Source organism: Mytilus californianus, unplaced genomic scaffold (assembly GCF_021869535.1).
Source record: "Mytilus californianus isolate M0D057914Y unplaced genomic scaffold, xbMytCali1.0.p SCAF_8, whole genome shotgun sequence".
In the NCBI taxonomy this organism is placed as follows: domain Eukaryota; kingdom Metazoa; phylum Mollusca; class Bivalvia; order Mytilida; family Mytilidae; genus Mytilus; species Mytilus californianus.
The window spans coordinates 89556850-89573311 of NW_026262734.1; the positions used below are offsets into that span (position 1 = coordinate 89556850).

A 16462-nucleotide genomic window follows, 5' to 3' on the forward strand; every position below is an offset into this window, starting at 1 on the left:
AATTAGCTTCTTTGTTATTCATAGCATCCCAAAATATTTGATAGATTCTTGGCCAACACAGTTTGACCTCCAAAACCGTGTCTCAGATTTTTCCTATTGTAGTTCATTCTCTCATAAACCTTCAATGAAGTTTGCAACCTCAATTCATAAGAGATCACTCAATTCAATTGGGTATAAAATTTGTTCTATTGATGTTTTTGGAAATCTTAGACATGGTTTTGAAGATAACTGGTCAAGAAACAACATGTGTGAAAATCAGGCATAAAGGGGCACCCATTTAGGAGCTAATTTCATTTTAAACTACATTTTCATAACAAAAATGTATGTGTCACAATTGAATAAATAAGGATTTTTGTCTCTCCTTGACGGAGTCAAAAAGCGAGACATAGGTATGCTGTTTCCGGCGTCGGCGACGGCAGCGGCGGCGGCGTCAACAATGTATTAGATTGTGATAAGGTCTAGTTCATGGTGAACCACTAGTGGTGGGTCAATGATATTTGGTATGCAGTTGTATTAGCATTGACACATCTCATTAATATGGAGATTATTTGGCCCCGCCCTCTCAGTCAAGGTCTATTGACTTTGAAACTTTGCTTAGTTTACATATATTTGTTTGTGATTAGGTCAGTTTATGGGGAACCACTAGTGGTAGGTCAATGATATTTGGTATGCAGTTGTATAAGCATTGGCATATCTCATTTCCATGGAGATTATTTTGCCCCGCCCCCTCATTCATGGTCTATTTACTTTGAAACTTTTGCTTAGTTTTCATGTATTAGTTTGTGATAAGGTCAGTTTTAGGGGAACTGTTAGTGGTAGGTCAATGATATTTGGTATGCAGTTGTATAGACATTAGCACATCTCATTTCCATGGAGAATATTTGGTCCCTACCTCTCAGTCATGGTCTATTGACTTTGAAACTTTTGCTTAGTTTACATGTATTTGTTTGTGATTAGGTCAGCTTAAGATGAACCACTAATGTTAAGTCAATGATATTCGGTATGCAAATGTGTTGGCATTTGCAAGTTTCATTTCCATGGAGATCATATAACCCCACCCCCTAATTATGGTTCATTGACTTTGAAACTTTTACATAGTTTACAAGTTAATGTTTGTGTTTAGGTTTGTTGAAAGGGAACGACTTATGAAAAGTCAATGGTATGTGGTTTGCAGTTGTATTAGCATTGGCACATCTCATTTCCATTGAGATTGTTTAGCCCTGTACCTGCAGTCATGGTTCATTGACTTTGAATATTTGCATAACTTACATGTTAAAGTATTGCTATTTTAATTTCAACATTTTCATTATCAAAATAACAAATAGGCGAGACATATCTCTGTGTTAACAGTTTATCCTACTTGTACCCCATTAACTTCAATATAATTCACACATGTATCATGGGGATACTTCAGGATTGGCCTTTAATCATCAATCAATTAGGTTTTGACCAGTAAGAAAGCATTCCATTTCAGCAATTCTAAATATATAAGAAAAAATGCACAGGCTATGCATTAAAAAATCAGATATGACGGGAGAAGTTATATCATTATTGACTTTGCTGTAAGTCAGTTGCTACTGATATGGTCAAAACTCCGCCCACCATGATAAACCATTAATATTAATGATCTCAGAAGTTTAATTACACATTGCCATTACTTTTTTCAATATGGAGTTTATTCATTTAGTACAAAAAACAATATATTTTGTTTTTTACACTGTTACAACAAAATAAGTTATGCATGTGTACACAAAATGATCAGTTGGTCAGTCTAGAGGATTCTTACGGGGGATTTCTAGAATTATAATTGTATACAATGACAATATAGAGTTTCACACAAAGTAGATGTTTTTTTTTCATTTTTGCAGTTTGAAAATTGAAATATTTAATTTGTATTTTCTTTTAAAAAGAATTCATATTTAAACATTCTCCTCAAGAAATTCTAGTATAAACATCTGAACTGTTACACTACTGTCCCAGGTTAGGGGGAGGGTTGGGATCCCGCTAACATGTTTAACCCCGCCACATCCTGTATGTATGTGCCTGTCCCAAGGCAGGAGCCTGTAATTTAGTGGTTGTCGTTTACTTATGTGTTACATATTTGTTTTTCGTTCATTTTTTGTACATAAATTAGGCCGTTAGTTTTCTCGTTTGAATTGTTTTACATTGTCATTTCGGGGCCTTTTATAGCTGACTAAGCGGTATGGGCTTTGCTCATTGTTGAAGGCCGTACGGTGACCTATAGTTGTTAATATCTGTGTCATTTGGTCTCTTGTGGAGAGTTGTCTCATTGGCAATCATACCACATCTTCTTTTTTATAAATATAATATTTGTTTAATATCTGTACATTTATATTTTGATTCCCTCCATATCTCCAAATAGTTGTTTTGTTTTTCTCCTGGCAGCTCCAATATAAAAATGTATTTTTATTTGCAATTCATTATCTTCATTGTTCCATAAATCCCTAATCCACCTCTTTTTCATAACTGTTATTTTTATTGCTGGTCAGTGGTCATAAAGCTATCAAATGATTATATTGATTAACCACAAGGTACTGCCCACGTTCTTATCTTGTACCAGTCAGACACGTGCATTTGTTTACAAAACTAATTATCATCAAAACTCATTAACAGTGCAAGATATGTAAATAATTATTTCTTCTGTGGTTTTGGAATATTAAGAAGTAACAAAAACAGCTGAAAATGTAATCTTGATAAAATTTAGTTGATTTTGTATTGTGCTACCTTAAAGAACGTTTTTCGACGATTTTATGTGCTTTCTACATGTATACAAAAGTTCAACTATTTTAAAAGAATTTAATCAGTAATATTTCAAATAAAACAATGTAATAAAAGACAAATTCCATAATTTTTTTCGATATTCAGTTAAAGTTCAATCGGCTTCCCATTTACTGTTCTTTGATCTTAACAGTTGTCCATCAATATTATAATGATCTTTAATCGTCAGAATTATGAATTTAAATTTAAGGATACCATCACACTTCTTAGAATAATTGATACGCGTATTAGACTTATGAAAATATGCGAACCTGTATACATAGTGCCTTTCGCATCGATCTACTAGACACATTAATCAAAATCTCAAGGACATCATTCGGACTATCGGGGACAGAAGTTTGCATTACGTTACATAGGGGAATAGTCCGTTGAGTAAGTAGGGTATTGGTCTCTCAGACATGTTAAAATTAAGTTATGAAATATTGTAACACATTTTTATAGACTTTTTATTTTCTTATATACATACATTTTTATGCGCTATGTTTCAATATCACAAAAAGAAAAACGTTACATTTAAGAGACAAGTACTTATAAAATCTGATTAAAATTGAATTGCGACACACTTCACTACATTGTCTTTGATTGATTGGTTGATTGATTGATTGGCGATTGCTTCAGCACAAAGAAGTCGTATCAAAAAGGTGTTTTTGAAAATTTACAAAAGAAATCAGAGCAGCGAATATTAACAGCAAAATTTGCATCTTAACATGAGAGAAATTGATGTGATTCATATGTTATTGGCCTTTCACTAGACTTGAGTACTGAACAAGATAACTCTGGGATACATACTTCGTGTCCTCTGTCTTTGATGATTTTTTTTTGTGCTGCATGCCAATCTAATGATACAAGCCATTTGAAATTAATTTTTATAGTTTGTTCTTATGTTATGCTGTTACATCGCTTCACAGGTTAGAGGGTTAAGCACACACACATGTGTGTTACCCCACCATATTATATGTTTGACCTGTCCAAGTCAGGAGACCTGAAGTCTGTAGTTGTCGTTTATTTCCACCAGTAATAATATTGTATTTTTTAATTGTTTTTTTTTTTATATAAAATTATATAAATCAGTCCGTTGTTTTTTTCAAACAAATTAGTTAACGTTGCGTTATTCCAGGGTCTCTGACAGCTCACTTTACGGTATGGGGCTGTTACAGATGTTTCCCAAGCAAAGCAACGAAGTCACAAATACTTATGTCAATATATATGGGCTAATATAGAAAGAAGGAAAAATATTTGAATGATAGAGGAATACAGTTAAATCAGTGTCCACCATGTTTCAGTATTCGAGACAGTCCACCCACGCATCCCTTCCAATATCATCCATTCTATAGCAGCAATAGAATATTTCCTGTCTATTTAACAGGTTCATTGTAAAAAAATCTTCCGAATGCACGTATGAACGGGAACATATGATCATGATGATATAATTGTAAATCTCGATATGCCCAAATTTATATATTGAGCTTGACGATTCTTGCCCATGACATCATCCGTAGCAGACAAAAACCAAGCAAATTAAAATTTAAAGGAAAGCGTTATTTGAGCTTTACTCTCTTTTTCTGGTGTATAACGTATATCGTTACTGTAAATGAAACAAAAATAACCTATTTTCTGTGGATTATTTGATTCAATAATTCGAAATCTATACTTTTTTTTATACTAATCGTAGTTTGACTGGATAAAAATAATCACAGAACACGCTTTATAAAATCATTTATCATACGGACCATCACAAGCCGATCTATAATGTTAGAATCTTCGGATGAAAAATTAGTGTCTTTATATATATGCTAAGTTATTTTTTACACTCAAAAGCTCAAATCAATAAAGTCAAGAGTCTTAATCTTGGATGAGATCGAGATTAAGTAATGCAGTTGACTGTCCATCGTATAAATGTGAAAAAATATCTTCGATAGGAAACTTAATGCAGGTAACCGCGTAAAAATAGTAGTGTTATTTATAAATTCATACGTCATAATAGCGTAATGTCACACTGTTTGATACATGAAGCAATCTTTTGTATCACCAATTTATATATTTACAGGAAAGGAAAAGAAGACTCCAACTCAAGGCATGTTATATTTACAGGAAAGGAAAAGAAGACTCCAGCTCAAGGCATGATATAATTACAGGAAAGGAAAAGAAGACTCCAACTCATGACATGATCTATTGCTGTTGAATGAGGACACCAAAAAAAATGAAAAAACTCAATTTCTTTTTAAGTCTGTTTTATTTAGTTTGCTTTATAATATATGCTGTAAATGTTGAACGGTTGAAATTAAAACCATATTATGTAAAAATGTCAACTCTCTTCATATGTGTCAATTGTTTTCCATGGTCTCCATGAGCGTGTACAATTTTTCAAACAGGCGGGGAATTTCACCAGATTAAAGCATATGAGTTAACTCATAGCTATATATAATGAGGAGATCTGGTATGATTGACAATGAGACAACTATCCATCAAAGTTTATAAAGAAAGCGGATTTTAGGACTTATAGGCAACCGTATGGCCTTCAACATTAGAAAACCCATACCGTATAGTCGACTACAAAAGGCCCCGATATACAGTTAAATAAGATTTTGTGAGGAAATTGCTCCATTTCGTGTACTGTATCATCTTTATCTGCGATGTTTGTTGTATTCTCATTCAATGTTTCCCTTTAATTGTGTTATCTGCTTGTGATAATGTTCCCCCTTTTTCTCTTCTTACTGTATTTGTAAGACGACATAGTTATCACTGTTGTAATTGTGCAATGCTTTTGGATTTTCAACAAGCCTATGAAATAATGTTGTTTATCATCTCTGTGATACCTACTGATTACTATTTTGTCATCTTTTTGGGGAAATTTCCCCAGTCTATTGATTTCATTTTGGTAACCATCTTTTTGGGGAAATTTCCCCATTCTATCGATTTCTTTTTCGTTATCATCTTTTTGGGGAAATTTCCCCAGTCTATTGGTTTCTTGTTGGTAACCATCTTTTTTGGAGAAATTTCCCCATTCTGTTGATTTCTCTTTCGTTATCATCTTTTCAGGGAATTTTCCCAGTCTATTGATTTCTTGTTGGTTATCATCTTTTTGGGGAAATTTCCCAAGTCTAATGATTTCTTGTTGGTTATGATCATTATGGGGAAATTTCCCCAGTCTATTGATTTTTTGTTGGTTATGATCTTTTTGGGGAAATTTCCCCAGTCTAATGATTTCTTGTTGGTTATCATCATTATGGGGGAAAATACATTTGTTACAATAATGCCAGTATAACGTTTGTTTCAACATTTTGGTCACACAAATAGTAAACATTGAAAAAAGAGAATAAAATAGAAATTCTCTTTTTCAAATAGATTGCGTTAATAATAGTTATTCAATTACTCCTTTCAAGTAATTGAATTTGCCAGAATTATTGTTCATCGATAGTAACTGTTAATGATGACTAATAAACTTGTCCTGAAAATTTAGAGTAAGCTATTCCAGTAATTTAAATAATCATTTTTTGTAATTCCTATTAATTCATAAAAAAAGTAAAAACAAGTAATATTTTAAGTAAAGTGTAACTGAAAGTAATCCTGTTTGGTAATAATAAATTATAGTGAATGCAACTAATGTTTAGATATTATTTATAAGTTATTACAAGAATTTTTAAAAGTAATCTTAAGTAATAACTAGTGATATCACAAGTAACTCAAAGTAACAACCCAACAAAATGCGAGTAATTCAGATAAAAAATCCAAACAATTCGGAGTTCTTACGTTAGTTATATAATTTTAGCCTTTTCAAATCATTCAAATACATGTATCTTGTCAACACATGTATCTTTTCAATACATGTTGTTGATCTTATGAAAGTATATTGGTTGAAATCTTTATTGATCGATATCAAAAGGCTAGAATTGTGATATTTACAATATCATATTATTCAAAAGTTGTAACTTATCTTTATTTTAGTCCATTTATATTCTCATTTGCTGTTGCATTCAATATGGGCTACCTCCCCGGTCACTATTTGGTGCCATATATTTTATCAATTACAAATAGTACACAAATAGTGACCAGAAAGATGAATAAACTCCCAATGCTCTTTTTGTGAATTTCTCCTTTCCTATTATGCATGTCAAAATTCAAAACTTGCAAGTCATTATCCAACTGTGCATTGTTAAAATTTGTAGTGATAACACTAAATTTTGTAACTTTAATTTAATGCTGCGGATCTAACAAATCTTACACAGTTTTGGTTATCTGTAAACCATTTCAATGTCCTCCCTTTGAAAACATTTTTAAAAGAAATCAGCGACTACTCGATTGCTTTCATTTCTCTCCAAGTAGAGCTCAGTTGCATTTCTGAACGATTCCACATTTGATGAAAAATCTTACTATTAACTTCGACAGTATAAGCACCGCAAGCAAAATTGCTTGCCTCTGAATACACCATTACCGTAGATTTACTATAATAATCGAGCTTTTTTACATTAACTCTCTTAATGTTATAAAGCCAAAACAGTAACTCCTCCTTAACTTTGACTGGTATTTCCATATTCAATACTGTATCCCAAGATACCCTACTTTCAATACACATGTAACTTCATCAAATCATTAATACGCCTGTCAGGTATAGTAGCACAAAATTCAAGTGAATTCCAAATGATTCCGAGCCATTCTAGCTCCTGAACATACAAAATTATTTGTATACGACCGCAAATTTATTTGCGTTCGTATTATGTTATGGTGTTGTCTGCGTCTGCGTCTGAAGACATTTTGGTTCGAAGACAATAACTTGAGTATAAGTTCATGGATCTCTATGAAATTTTAGCACAAGGTTTCATACCACTAAAGGATGGTTGGGATTGTTTAGGGGGGCTATTGTCTTAGCGGTTTTGTAATTAGGGGCCAAACAAGTCAGTTTTACTGGTTCATAGAAAATAAATTGGTTTGAAGACATTAAATTTAGTATAAGTGTATGGATGTGTAAGAAATTTTAGCACAAGGTTCCATGCCACAATAGGAGGGTTGGGATTGATTTTGGGGGTTATTGTCGAATCTGTTTTGTAATTAAGGGCCAGAAAGGGGCCAAAAACAATTATTTGTCTGGTTTTCAGACAATAACTCGAGTATAAGTGTATATATCTCTGTTAAAAATTTGAGCACAAGGTTCTACACCACAATAGGAAGTTTGGGATTAATTTTTGGGGTTATTGCCATAGCTGTTTAGGAATTAGGGGCAAAAAGTGCCTAACAAAAACAATTTTTTGTCTGGTTCACAGACAATAACTTGAGGATAAGTGTATGGATCTTTATTAAATTTTAGCACAAGGTTTCATACCACAATTGGAAGGTTTGAATTTATGTTGGGGGTTGTTGTTGTAGCTATTAAGTAATTAGGGGCAAAAAACAGCATTTTTCATGGTTCAGGACAATAATTTGTGTATAAGAGTATGGATCTCTATGAAATTTTACCACAAGGTTCCCAACTTCAAAAGGAAAGTTGGGATTGGTTCGGTGGGACATGGTCCAAACCGTTTAATAATAAGGGGCCGAAAAGGGAAAAAAAACTAGGATTTTCTGATTTCTGGACAATAACTTGAGTATAAGTCTATTTCTTGCTATTTAATTGTGCCACAAGGTGTTATACCATAAAGTTTGGGATAGATTTTAAAGGTTATGACCCTATTGGTTTAGTTGAAAGGGTCCAAACCCAATACTTTTGTAATACTTTGTATAAATTGTTTATTTCTTTAACAATTTTAATGGGGTTTAATTCCAAGTCTTGAATTCTTGGTGTTCTTTAATATGCTGAATCTAATTAGGTATTTAGAATTTGGATTTTTGGCCCTGTTTTTGAATTGATCCATATTAAGGTCCAAAGGTCAAAATTAAACTTTGTTTGATTTCTTCAACAATTAAATTATCGGTGTTCTTTCATATGCTGAATCTAATTGTGTATTCAGATTTTTTAATTTTGTGCACAGTATACAAGTTGGCCCCAATTTGGGTCCAAAATTAAACTTTGTTTGATTTCTTCAAAAATTAAATTATCGGTGTTCTTTCATATGCTGAATCTAATTGAGTATTTAGATTTTTTCATTTTGTGCACAGTATACAAGTTGGCCCAAATTGGGGTCCAAAATTAAACTTTGTTTGATTTCATCAAAAATTGAATTATTGACGTTCTTTGATATGCCCAATCCAACAGTGTTTTATGTTTTTGATTTTGGGCTTGGTTTTTAAGGTTGGTCCAAATTGGGGTCCAAAGTTAAACTATGTTTGATTTCATCAAAAATTGAATTATTGATGTTCTTTGATGTGCGAAATCTAACACAGTTTTTAATTTTTAATTTTGGGCCCGTTTTCCGAACTGCTCCACATTAAGGTCCAAAGTATCCAAAATTAAACTCGGTTTGATTACCAAAAAATTAAATTCTTGTGGTACGTCATTTGATATGCTGAATATAAGCATATAATTCGATTTTGTTTTAGGCACAGATTTCAAGTTGGTTGAAATTGGGGTCCAAAATTAAACTTTGTTTGAATTTAACAAAAAAATAATATATGGGGTTCTTTGATATGCTGAATATAAGTGTGTATTTTGATTTTGGAATTTGGGTCCTGTTAGAAAATTGGTTCACATTGAGGTCCAAAGGGTCCAAAATTAAACTTGAAATTGAAATCTTGGGGTTCTTTGAAATGCTGATTCCAACCATGTATTTAGATTTGGATATTGGACCATAATTGGTAAATGTCCAATTTTAAATTATTTAAGTTCTTATACCACATTCATTCTGTGTCAAAAACTGTGCTATATTAAATATATAATCAGAATCTAAATTCAGAGATGTATTGCACAATTAACAGAAATTGAGTCATAGTTGAAAATAGATATAGCATCATATCTTATTTTAAAGAAGAAATTATGTATTCATATAGTTTGAAATTTACTGTTCATTAATGGATATTTTGAAAAATAATGAGGGTAAGTTTTATGGATTTTTTTAAAGAGTTTGTATTAATGAGAAATAATATTTTGGAATTTATTTATTTTTTCGTTTTTTTTTACAATACTTTTCTAATACTTTGTATAAATTGCTTATATCTTGACAAATTTTAATGTGGTTTAATTGAATGTCTTAATTGCATGTGATTCTTCTATATGCTGTATCTAGCCGTGTATTTAGATTGAAGATTTTGGGCCCTGCATTTGAATTGGTCGAAGAGTCCAAAATTAAACTTTATTGAATTATTGGTGTTCTTTGGTGTGCCGAATCAGACTAACCATGTATTTAGATTTTAATTTTGGGGCCCTCTTTAAATTGGTCCACATTAAGGCCCAAAGGGTCCAAAATTAAACTTTGTTTGGTTTAAAAAAAATATTGAATTCTTTGAGTTCTTTGACATGCATGCTGAATCTAACTGTGTATGTAAATTTTTGATTTTGGGCATTTTATCAAATTGGTCCACATTGATGTCCAAAGGATCAAAAATTAAACATGTTAAACTTTGTTTGCTTTAACGAAAAATTGAGTTTTTGATATGCTGAATCTAAACTTGTATTTAGATTTAGGATATTGGGCCATGATAGTAAAAAGTCCTATTTTAAAATTCTCAGTTCTTTGACCACATTTATTCTGTGTCAGAAATCTATATTGTGTCAAATATTTAATAACAATCCAAATCCAGAGCTGTATCAATTAACCCATTATTAGTAATTGCCAAGTAATTTACTTAACATAAATCAAGTAAGAGTTTTATCTAGTAATGCTCCGTATATAAGATATATCATGTATATAAAGCATACCTAGTAATATGAAGATTTTTTTTTTAGTAATCGAAAAGAATTTCAGTAAATTGATTTTTTTCATTTAACGGGATGTTAGCTGTCAAATTTATGTTCACTGATTTGACTCAAATTCTCATATTTGATTGATATCATACTAAAACGTATATCCAAATTACAAAAAAATCTAAAATAAACAGTTAACATGGTTAACAATGCATGGATTCGATAATATATATCTGCATTTCATGTGGATTTTAGTCTACACGCCGAAAAATTAACCATCGCATTGACTTCTGAAGACTGCCGACGGCCATATAACCCGATATAAAGTTAGATTATTGACTTGCAAGTCAATAATATATCAGCGATTTTTTTTAGCTTACTTTGACAGATCTGGGCTCAACTGACTGCCTATAACGAAATATTGGTTTAAAATTCCGCTTTTATTGTTTCGACTTGACGGAGTACAAGAGCGAGACTTAGATATGCTGTTTCCAACGTTGGCGGCGGCGGCAGTGTCAACAATGTGTTAGTTTGTGATTAGGTCAGTTTATAGGGAACCGCTAGTGGTAGATCATTGATATTTGGTATGTAGTTTTGTTGGCATTGGCACATCTTATTTTAATGGAGATTATTAGGCCCAGCCCCTCAGTCATTGTCTATTGACTTTGAATCTTTTTCTAACTTTGTATGTATTATTTTATAATTAGTTCAATTTAAGAAGAACAACTTGTTGTAGGTCAATGATTTTTGGTATGTAGATGCATTAGGTTTGCCACATCTCATTTCCATGTAGATTTTTCAATCCCGCTCCTCAGTCATGGTCTGTTGACTTTGACACTTTTGCTTACTTTACATTGTTAGTTTGTGATTAGGTCAGTTTAATGGGAACCACTAGTGGTAGGTCAATGATATTTGGTATAAAGAAGCATTAGTATTGGCACATCTCATTTCCATGGAAATTATTCTGCTCCTCCCCTCAGTTATGGTTTATTGACTATGAACTTTTTGCATAGTTTACATGTTAAGTTTGTGATTAGATCAGTTTAAGAGGAACTTAATGTTAAGTCAATGATATTTGGTATGCAGTTGTATTATCATTTGCAAGTCTATTTTCCGTGTAATTATATGGCTACACTCCCTCAGCATGGTTCATTGACTTTTAAACTTTTATGTTGTTTACAAATTAAAGTTTGTGTTTAGGTTATTGTAAAGGGAATCACTTTTGATAAGTCAATGGTATTTGGTATGCAGTTTTATAAGCATTGGTATTTTTGATTTCCTTAGGGTAATTTGGTCCTGCACTATACATCATGGTTCATTGACTTTAAATGTTTTGAATAGTTTACATGATTGTTTAAATATTGCCATTTGGATTCAATATTTGCATTATACTATCAAAATTACAACGAGGCGAGACATATCTCTGTGTCACCAGTTTATCAATACTTGAAACAAAATTAATCGTAGCGGAGGGGCACTAAGGTTTACCTTTGTCCGTCTGTACGTCCATCCGTATGTCAGTACGTCCGTTCGTCCCGAAATTGGTTTCCGTTCTCTAACTTTAGTTTTCCTTGACCAAATGTTATGTGACTTATACACAAATACAGATCAAGTTCGAATTTGGGTGGCGTCACCTTTGCAGTTCTCTAGTTATGTCCCTTTATAACGTTTTATGCAAGCGGGGGCATCATCTGTGTTCCATGGACAGATTTTCCATTTATTAAGTAATATCTTTACTTCAAATAAGTTAAGAAAAGATACTGAATATTTGAACATATCGAAAGGCTCGTTATACTCCATTGTATATATTTTATAAATATAATTTGACCGAAACTCAATCGGTTCTAAACATTAAAAGAAATCAAGGATGCTTAAATAAGATGTATTGTCATTTCATTCCTGAGAAAATAACAATTTATTCATTTTTTCTCATCAGATAGGTTAAAGTAAGTTTTCGAAATAAATGGTGGATTATACAGCATATTTAATCTGTTGTTAAAAGCAAAATAATGACCTCAAACTTCAAATTTAATCTGATCGTTTTTTCCTTGTCTACATGCTGTGCATACTATTTGATTTCGATCTTTTTTCTCCAACATATATCAATGCAATATCTATCCTTTAATTGTAGAATGGAATCCAGACCAGTGTGTGAACCCTGCACAGCACAAGAAAAATCGTCAGTGGCCATAAAGTTGTGCTCTGATTGTGAAGAAAAACTCTGTAAAAATTGTGTAGAAGACCACTCCAAATTTAAAGCATTTCGGTCTCACCATTTGATTGACTTATCTTCGGTCGGGTCAAAATTACCGTCATTCGCAAAACACTGTGATTTACACAAGGACAGTCTGCTCGACTTCTATTGCTCTCAACATAGCGTTGCATGTTGTAGATCCTGCATTCCATTAAACCACCAGACATGCAAAGATGTTCTACCAATAGAAGTTGCATCCAGGAATATCAAAGATTCAGCAATCCTTCAAGATACTTTGGGAGACGTGGATAATGTCTTAAAATCCTTGATATATCTGATGGAAAATAGAGACAACAACATAAAGAAGTTTGTGGATTCTGAACCTGTTATATTAACGCAGGTGAAAAAGGTTAAGGATCAAATTATGCAGGTTGACAAGCTAGAAGGAAACATTATCAAAGATTTGTCTTGCATGAAGCAAAGACACGAGACAAGACTAAACGAAGAAAAAAACGAAATAACAATGTTAATAACGGAAGTTCTTGAAGGTAAAAACCAGATAGAATTCCTGCAAGAACATGGTTCAAATAATCAGCTTTTCTTAGCTGTTCAACAACAAGAGAACAAAGTGCAAGCAGTAGAAAGTCGTATTGAAAAGATGACTGCCACTTTTATTGACACCGAGCTTACCTTTAATGTTGTAAAGTACCATGAGATTGGATCTATTGGTTCAGTTACTGAAACAATTATATCATGTAAAGTTCAACATAAACCATTAAAGCTAAAACAAGCCCAAGCAAACCCAGAAAGTACCAAGCCAATTACCAGCATAAAAAGGGAACGTGAATTACACCTTAAAACTGGAGAGAGTTACAACTTGACAGGTATAACCGTAACTAATGCCAATAAATTGCTTCTTTGCAATTATTTCGATAGTAATAAATACTGTTATATATACAATAACTGTGATGGATATGAGACAAGTATTGAATTTTCATCAATTCCATATGATGTAGAAGTTTTACCAAAAGACGACATGGCAGTGGTCACCCTTCCGAACGAAAAAAGCTTACAATACATCAATACTAAAACCACTACAAAATGTAACAAAATTGCAACAGCTGAAGAATGTTACGGTGTTTGTACAAGTAGGAATAACATATTTTTAGGCGGAATTGGAAATGTTTATATACTAGATTTGGAGGGATCCTTTGTCAGAAAAATCATTACACAGTATTCAGAGAAAATATATTCGATATGCTTCAGTGAAAGCAGTCAGCAAGTGATCTGTCGTAACAAAATAAGATTACTTGGCTTAAAATTAGAAGGAGACGTCGTATATAGTCATAGTGTTAATGGAGAATCAGGATTGGCATTAGACGTAGGGGGAAATGTTTATTATAGCGACGAGACATTAAATAGAATTTTACGTCTATCGAGTGATGGAAATTATAAATTTGGAATCCCTATCAACGACAAAGGTAACAGACCTAATGCAATAGCTTTCAACAAAAGCTTTACTAAACTTTTCATAATAAGTAGGTTCGAGTCAGTTCAGATATATAGTTGCTGTTAATCAATGATTACAATCTAGAAACGTTCATTAACTGTTGCTTAAACCACGCAGTAACAATATTGATTCGTTATAATCTTGAAATTAATGTTTTGAAAACAAAATTTTCTATTATTTTGTCTGTTCAAAACACGAAGTGAAACCAACTTTTGATAATTTGTTGTAGATATTGAGATTTATGGCGTCCAATGTGAGAATGTTTTATTTTTGTAAACATTCATAATAGAAATATGTAAAGCATTCTAAAAGAAAATTTTCATTACCGCGATAAATTATTTTTGTATAAATTTATAAGATAAGTTTTTATTTATCATTTGACCGATAAAACGTTCATGGTTATTCGTATATTTCATGCTCAAGTGCGTCCATTAGTAAACTGAAGTTCTTCTCTCGGTTGATTGATTGGGAAATTTAATATTTTGGGCCTTCACTAACAACTCTCTTAGTAGTGCAATGTTTACGTTGTCAAAGCCCCAGGAACTGTATCGGGAAGTTTTTGGTCCCCTACCGACGAAGTTGAAGGGGACTTTAGGTTTGCACTCCGTCCGTCTGTCTGTCTGTCCATCCGTCAGTCCGGCAAATCAGTTTTCCACACTTTTCGTGCTTGAAGAAATTGATTTGATATTTGGTGTATTGTTTTATCATGTCAAGTTACAGATCAGGTTCGAATTTTGTTCTGGTCTGATGATTTTGTGCAGAGTTATGGTCCTTGGACTTAGAAAATTCACTCAAATAATCAGTTTTCCTAAACAAAATTTCGTCATGCTTGAAGATATTGAATGGATAATTGGTATATAGTTGTACCAAGACAAGTAACAGATCAAGTTCGAATTTTGTTCCGGTCTGATGATTTTGTGCTGAGTTATGGTCTTTGGACTTAGAAAATTCCCTTAAATAATCAGTTTTCCGCACTGGTTTTCGTCATGCTTGAAGATATTGATTTGATAATTGGTATATAGTTTTATCATGACAAGTAAAAGATCAAGTTCAAAATTTGTTCAGGTCTGATGATTTTGTGCAGAGTTATGGTCCTTGGACTTAGAAAATTCACTCAAATAATCAGTTTCCCTAAACAAAATTTCGTCATGCTTGAAGATATTGAATGGATAATTGGTATATAGTTGTATCATGACAAGTAACATGTCAAGTTCGAATTTTGTTCCGGTCTGATGATTTTGTGCTGAGTTATGGTCCTTGGACTTACAAAAATTCCCTTAAATAATCAGTTTTCCACACTTTTTTTCTTTTTTTTTTGAAGATATTGACTTGATATTTGTTATAAAGTTTACACCATGACAAGTTATAGATAAAGTTAGCAATTTGTTCCAGTACAATGAATTTTTTACCGGTAGGGGACTATGTATTGCCATGCAATACCATCAGAATGATTTTTACTTTTATATCCTTCAGGGTAAAGGTCTCTAGGACATTTATAAGGTTGAAAACCTTGGATGCATTGAGTTTGGAGTAGGCATTTTAAATGAAAGATGTAGTTTTATCTTGAACGGAAATTATTGTTTTGTACAGAAATGTTATGGAAAATATTACTAATAGCATCCGAATCCTTATTTGCCGATTCTTCTTTAAAAATTGTGGTTAGCAATGTTCATAATTATTGCCACCAACCTGTCGTATAATCCTTGTCGTATTTGACCGGCTTCTTCTCACTTTGGTCCTTTATTCGTACTAGTTAGACAAGAGCTTTTCTTGAAGAGTTAAAGTAAGCGAGCATTATTGTACACATGTACGTTTCGCTACATACAAGATGTCCTCTTATTTAATAACTCAAAATTTGGAGAACATGTTTATCGTATCTTTCCCATTTAACTTACAATAAAGAACAAACAGGATAAGTTTTAGTCTGCTTCATATCCCCAAGATACAGCTAGACATTGATAATAAATAACTATGATATGGATTACGGGTGCCACATGTGGAGCAGGATCTGCTTACCTTTCCAGGGCACCTGAGATCAGTTTTTGATGGGTTTCGTATTGCTCAGTCTTTAGTTTTTCTATGTTGTCTTTTGTGTATTGTTGTTTGTCTGTTGATCTTTTTCTTTTTGAGCCATGTCGTTGTCAGTTTATTTTCGACTTATCAGTTTAAATGTACCTTTGTATCTTTT

At 32.5% G+C, this 16462-nt stretch overlaps 1 protein-coding gene across 1 annotated transcript in view; it reads left to right on the top strand.

Moving 5' to 3' along the window:
* LOC127711530 (uncharacterized) overlaps positions 1-15227 on the top strand; it is a 30614-nt gene extending 15387 nt beyond the window's left edge. Inside the window, exon 2 of the mRNA XM_052217609.1 lies at positions 12702-15227. Coding sequence (XP_052073569.1) covers positions 12703-14340 — 1638 coding nt within the window. The 5' untranslated portion in view covers position 12702 and the 3' untranslated portion in view covers positions 14341-15227. The remainder of the gene's footprint in view (positions 1-12701) is intronic.
* The last annotated feature ends 1235 nt before the right edge of the window (positions 15228-16462 follow it).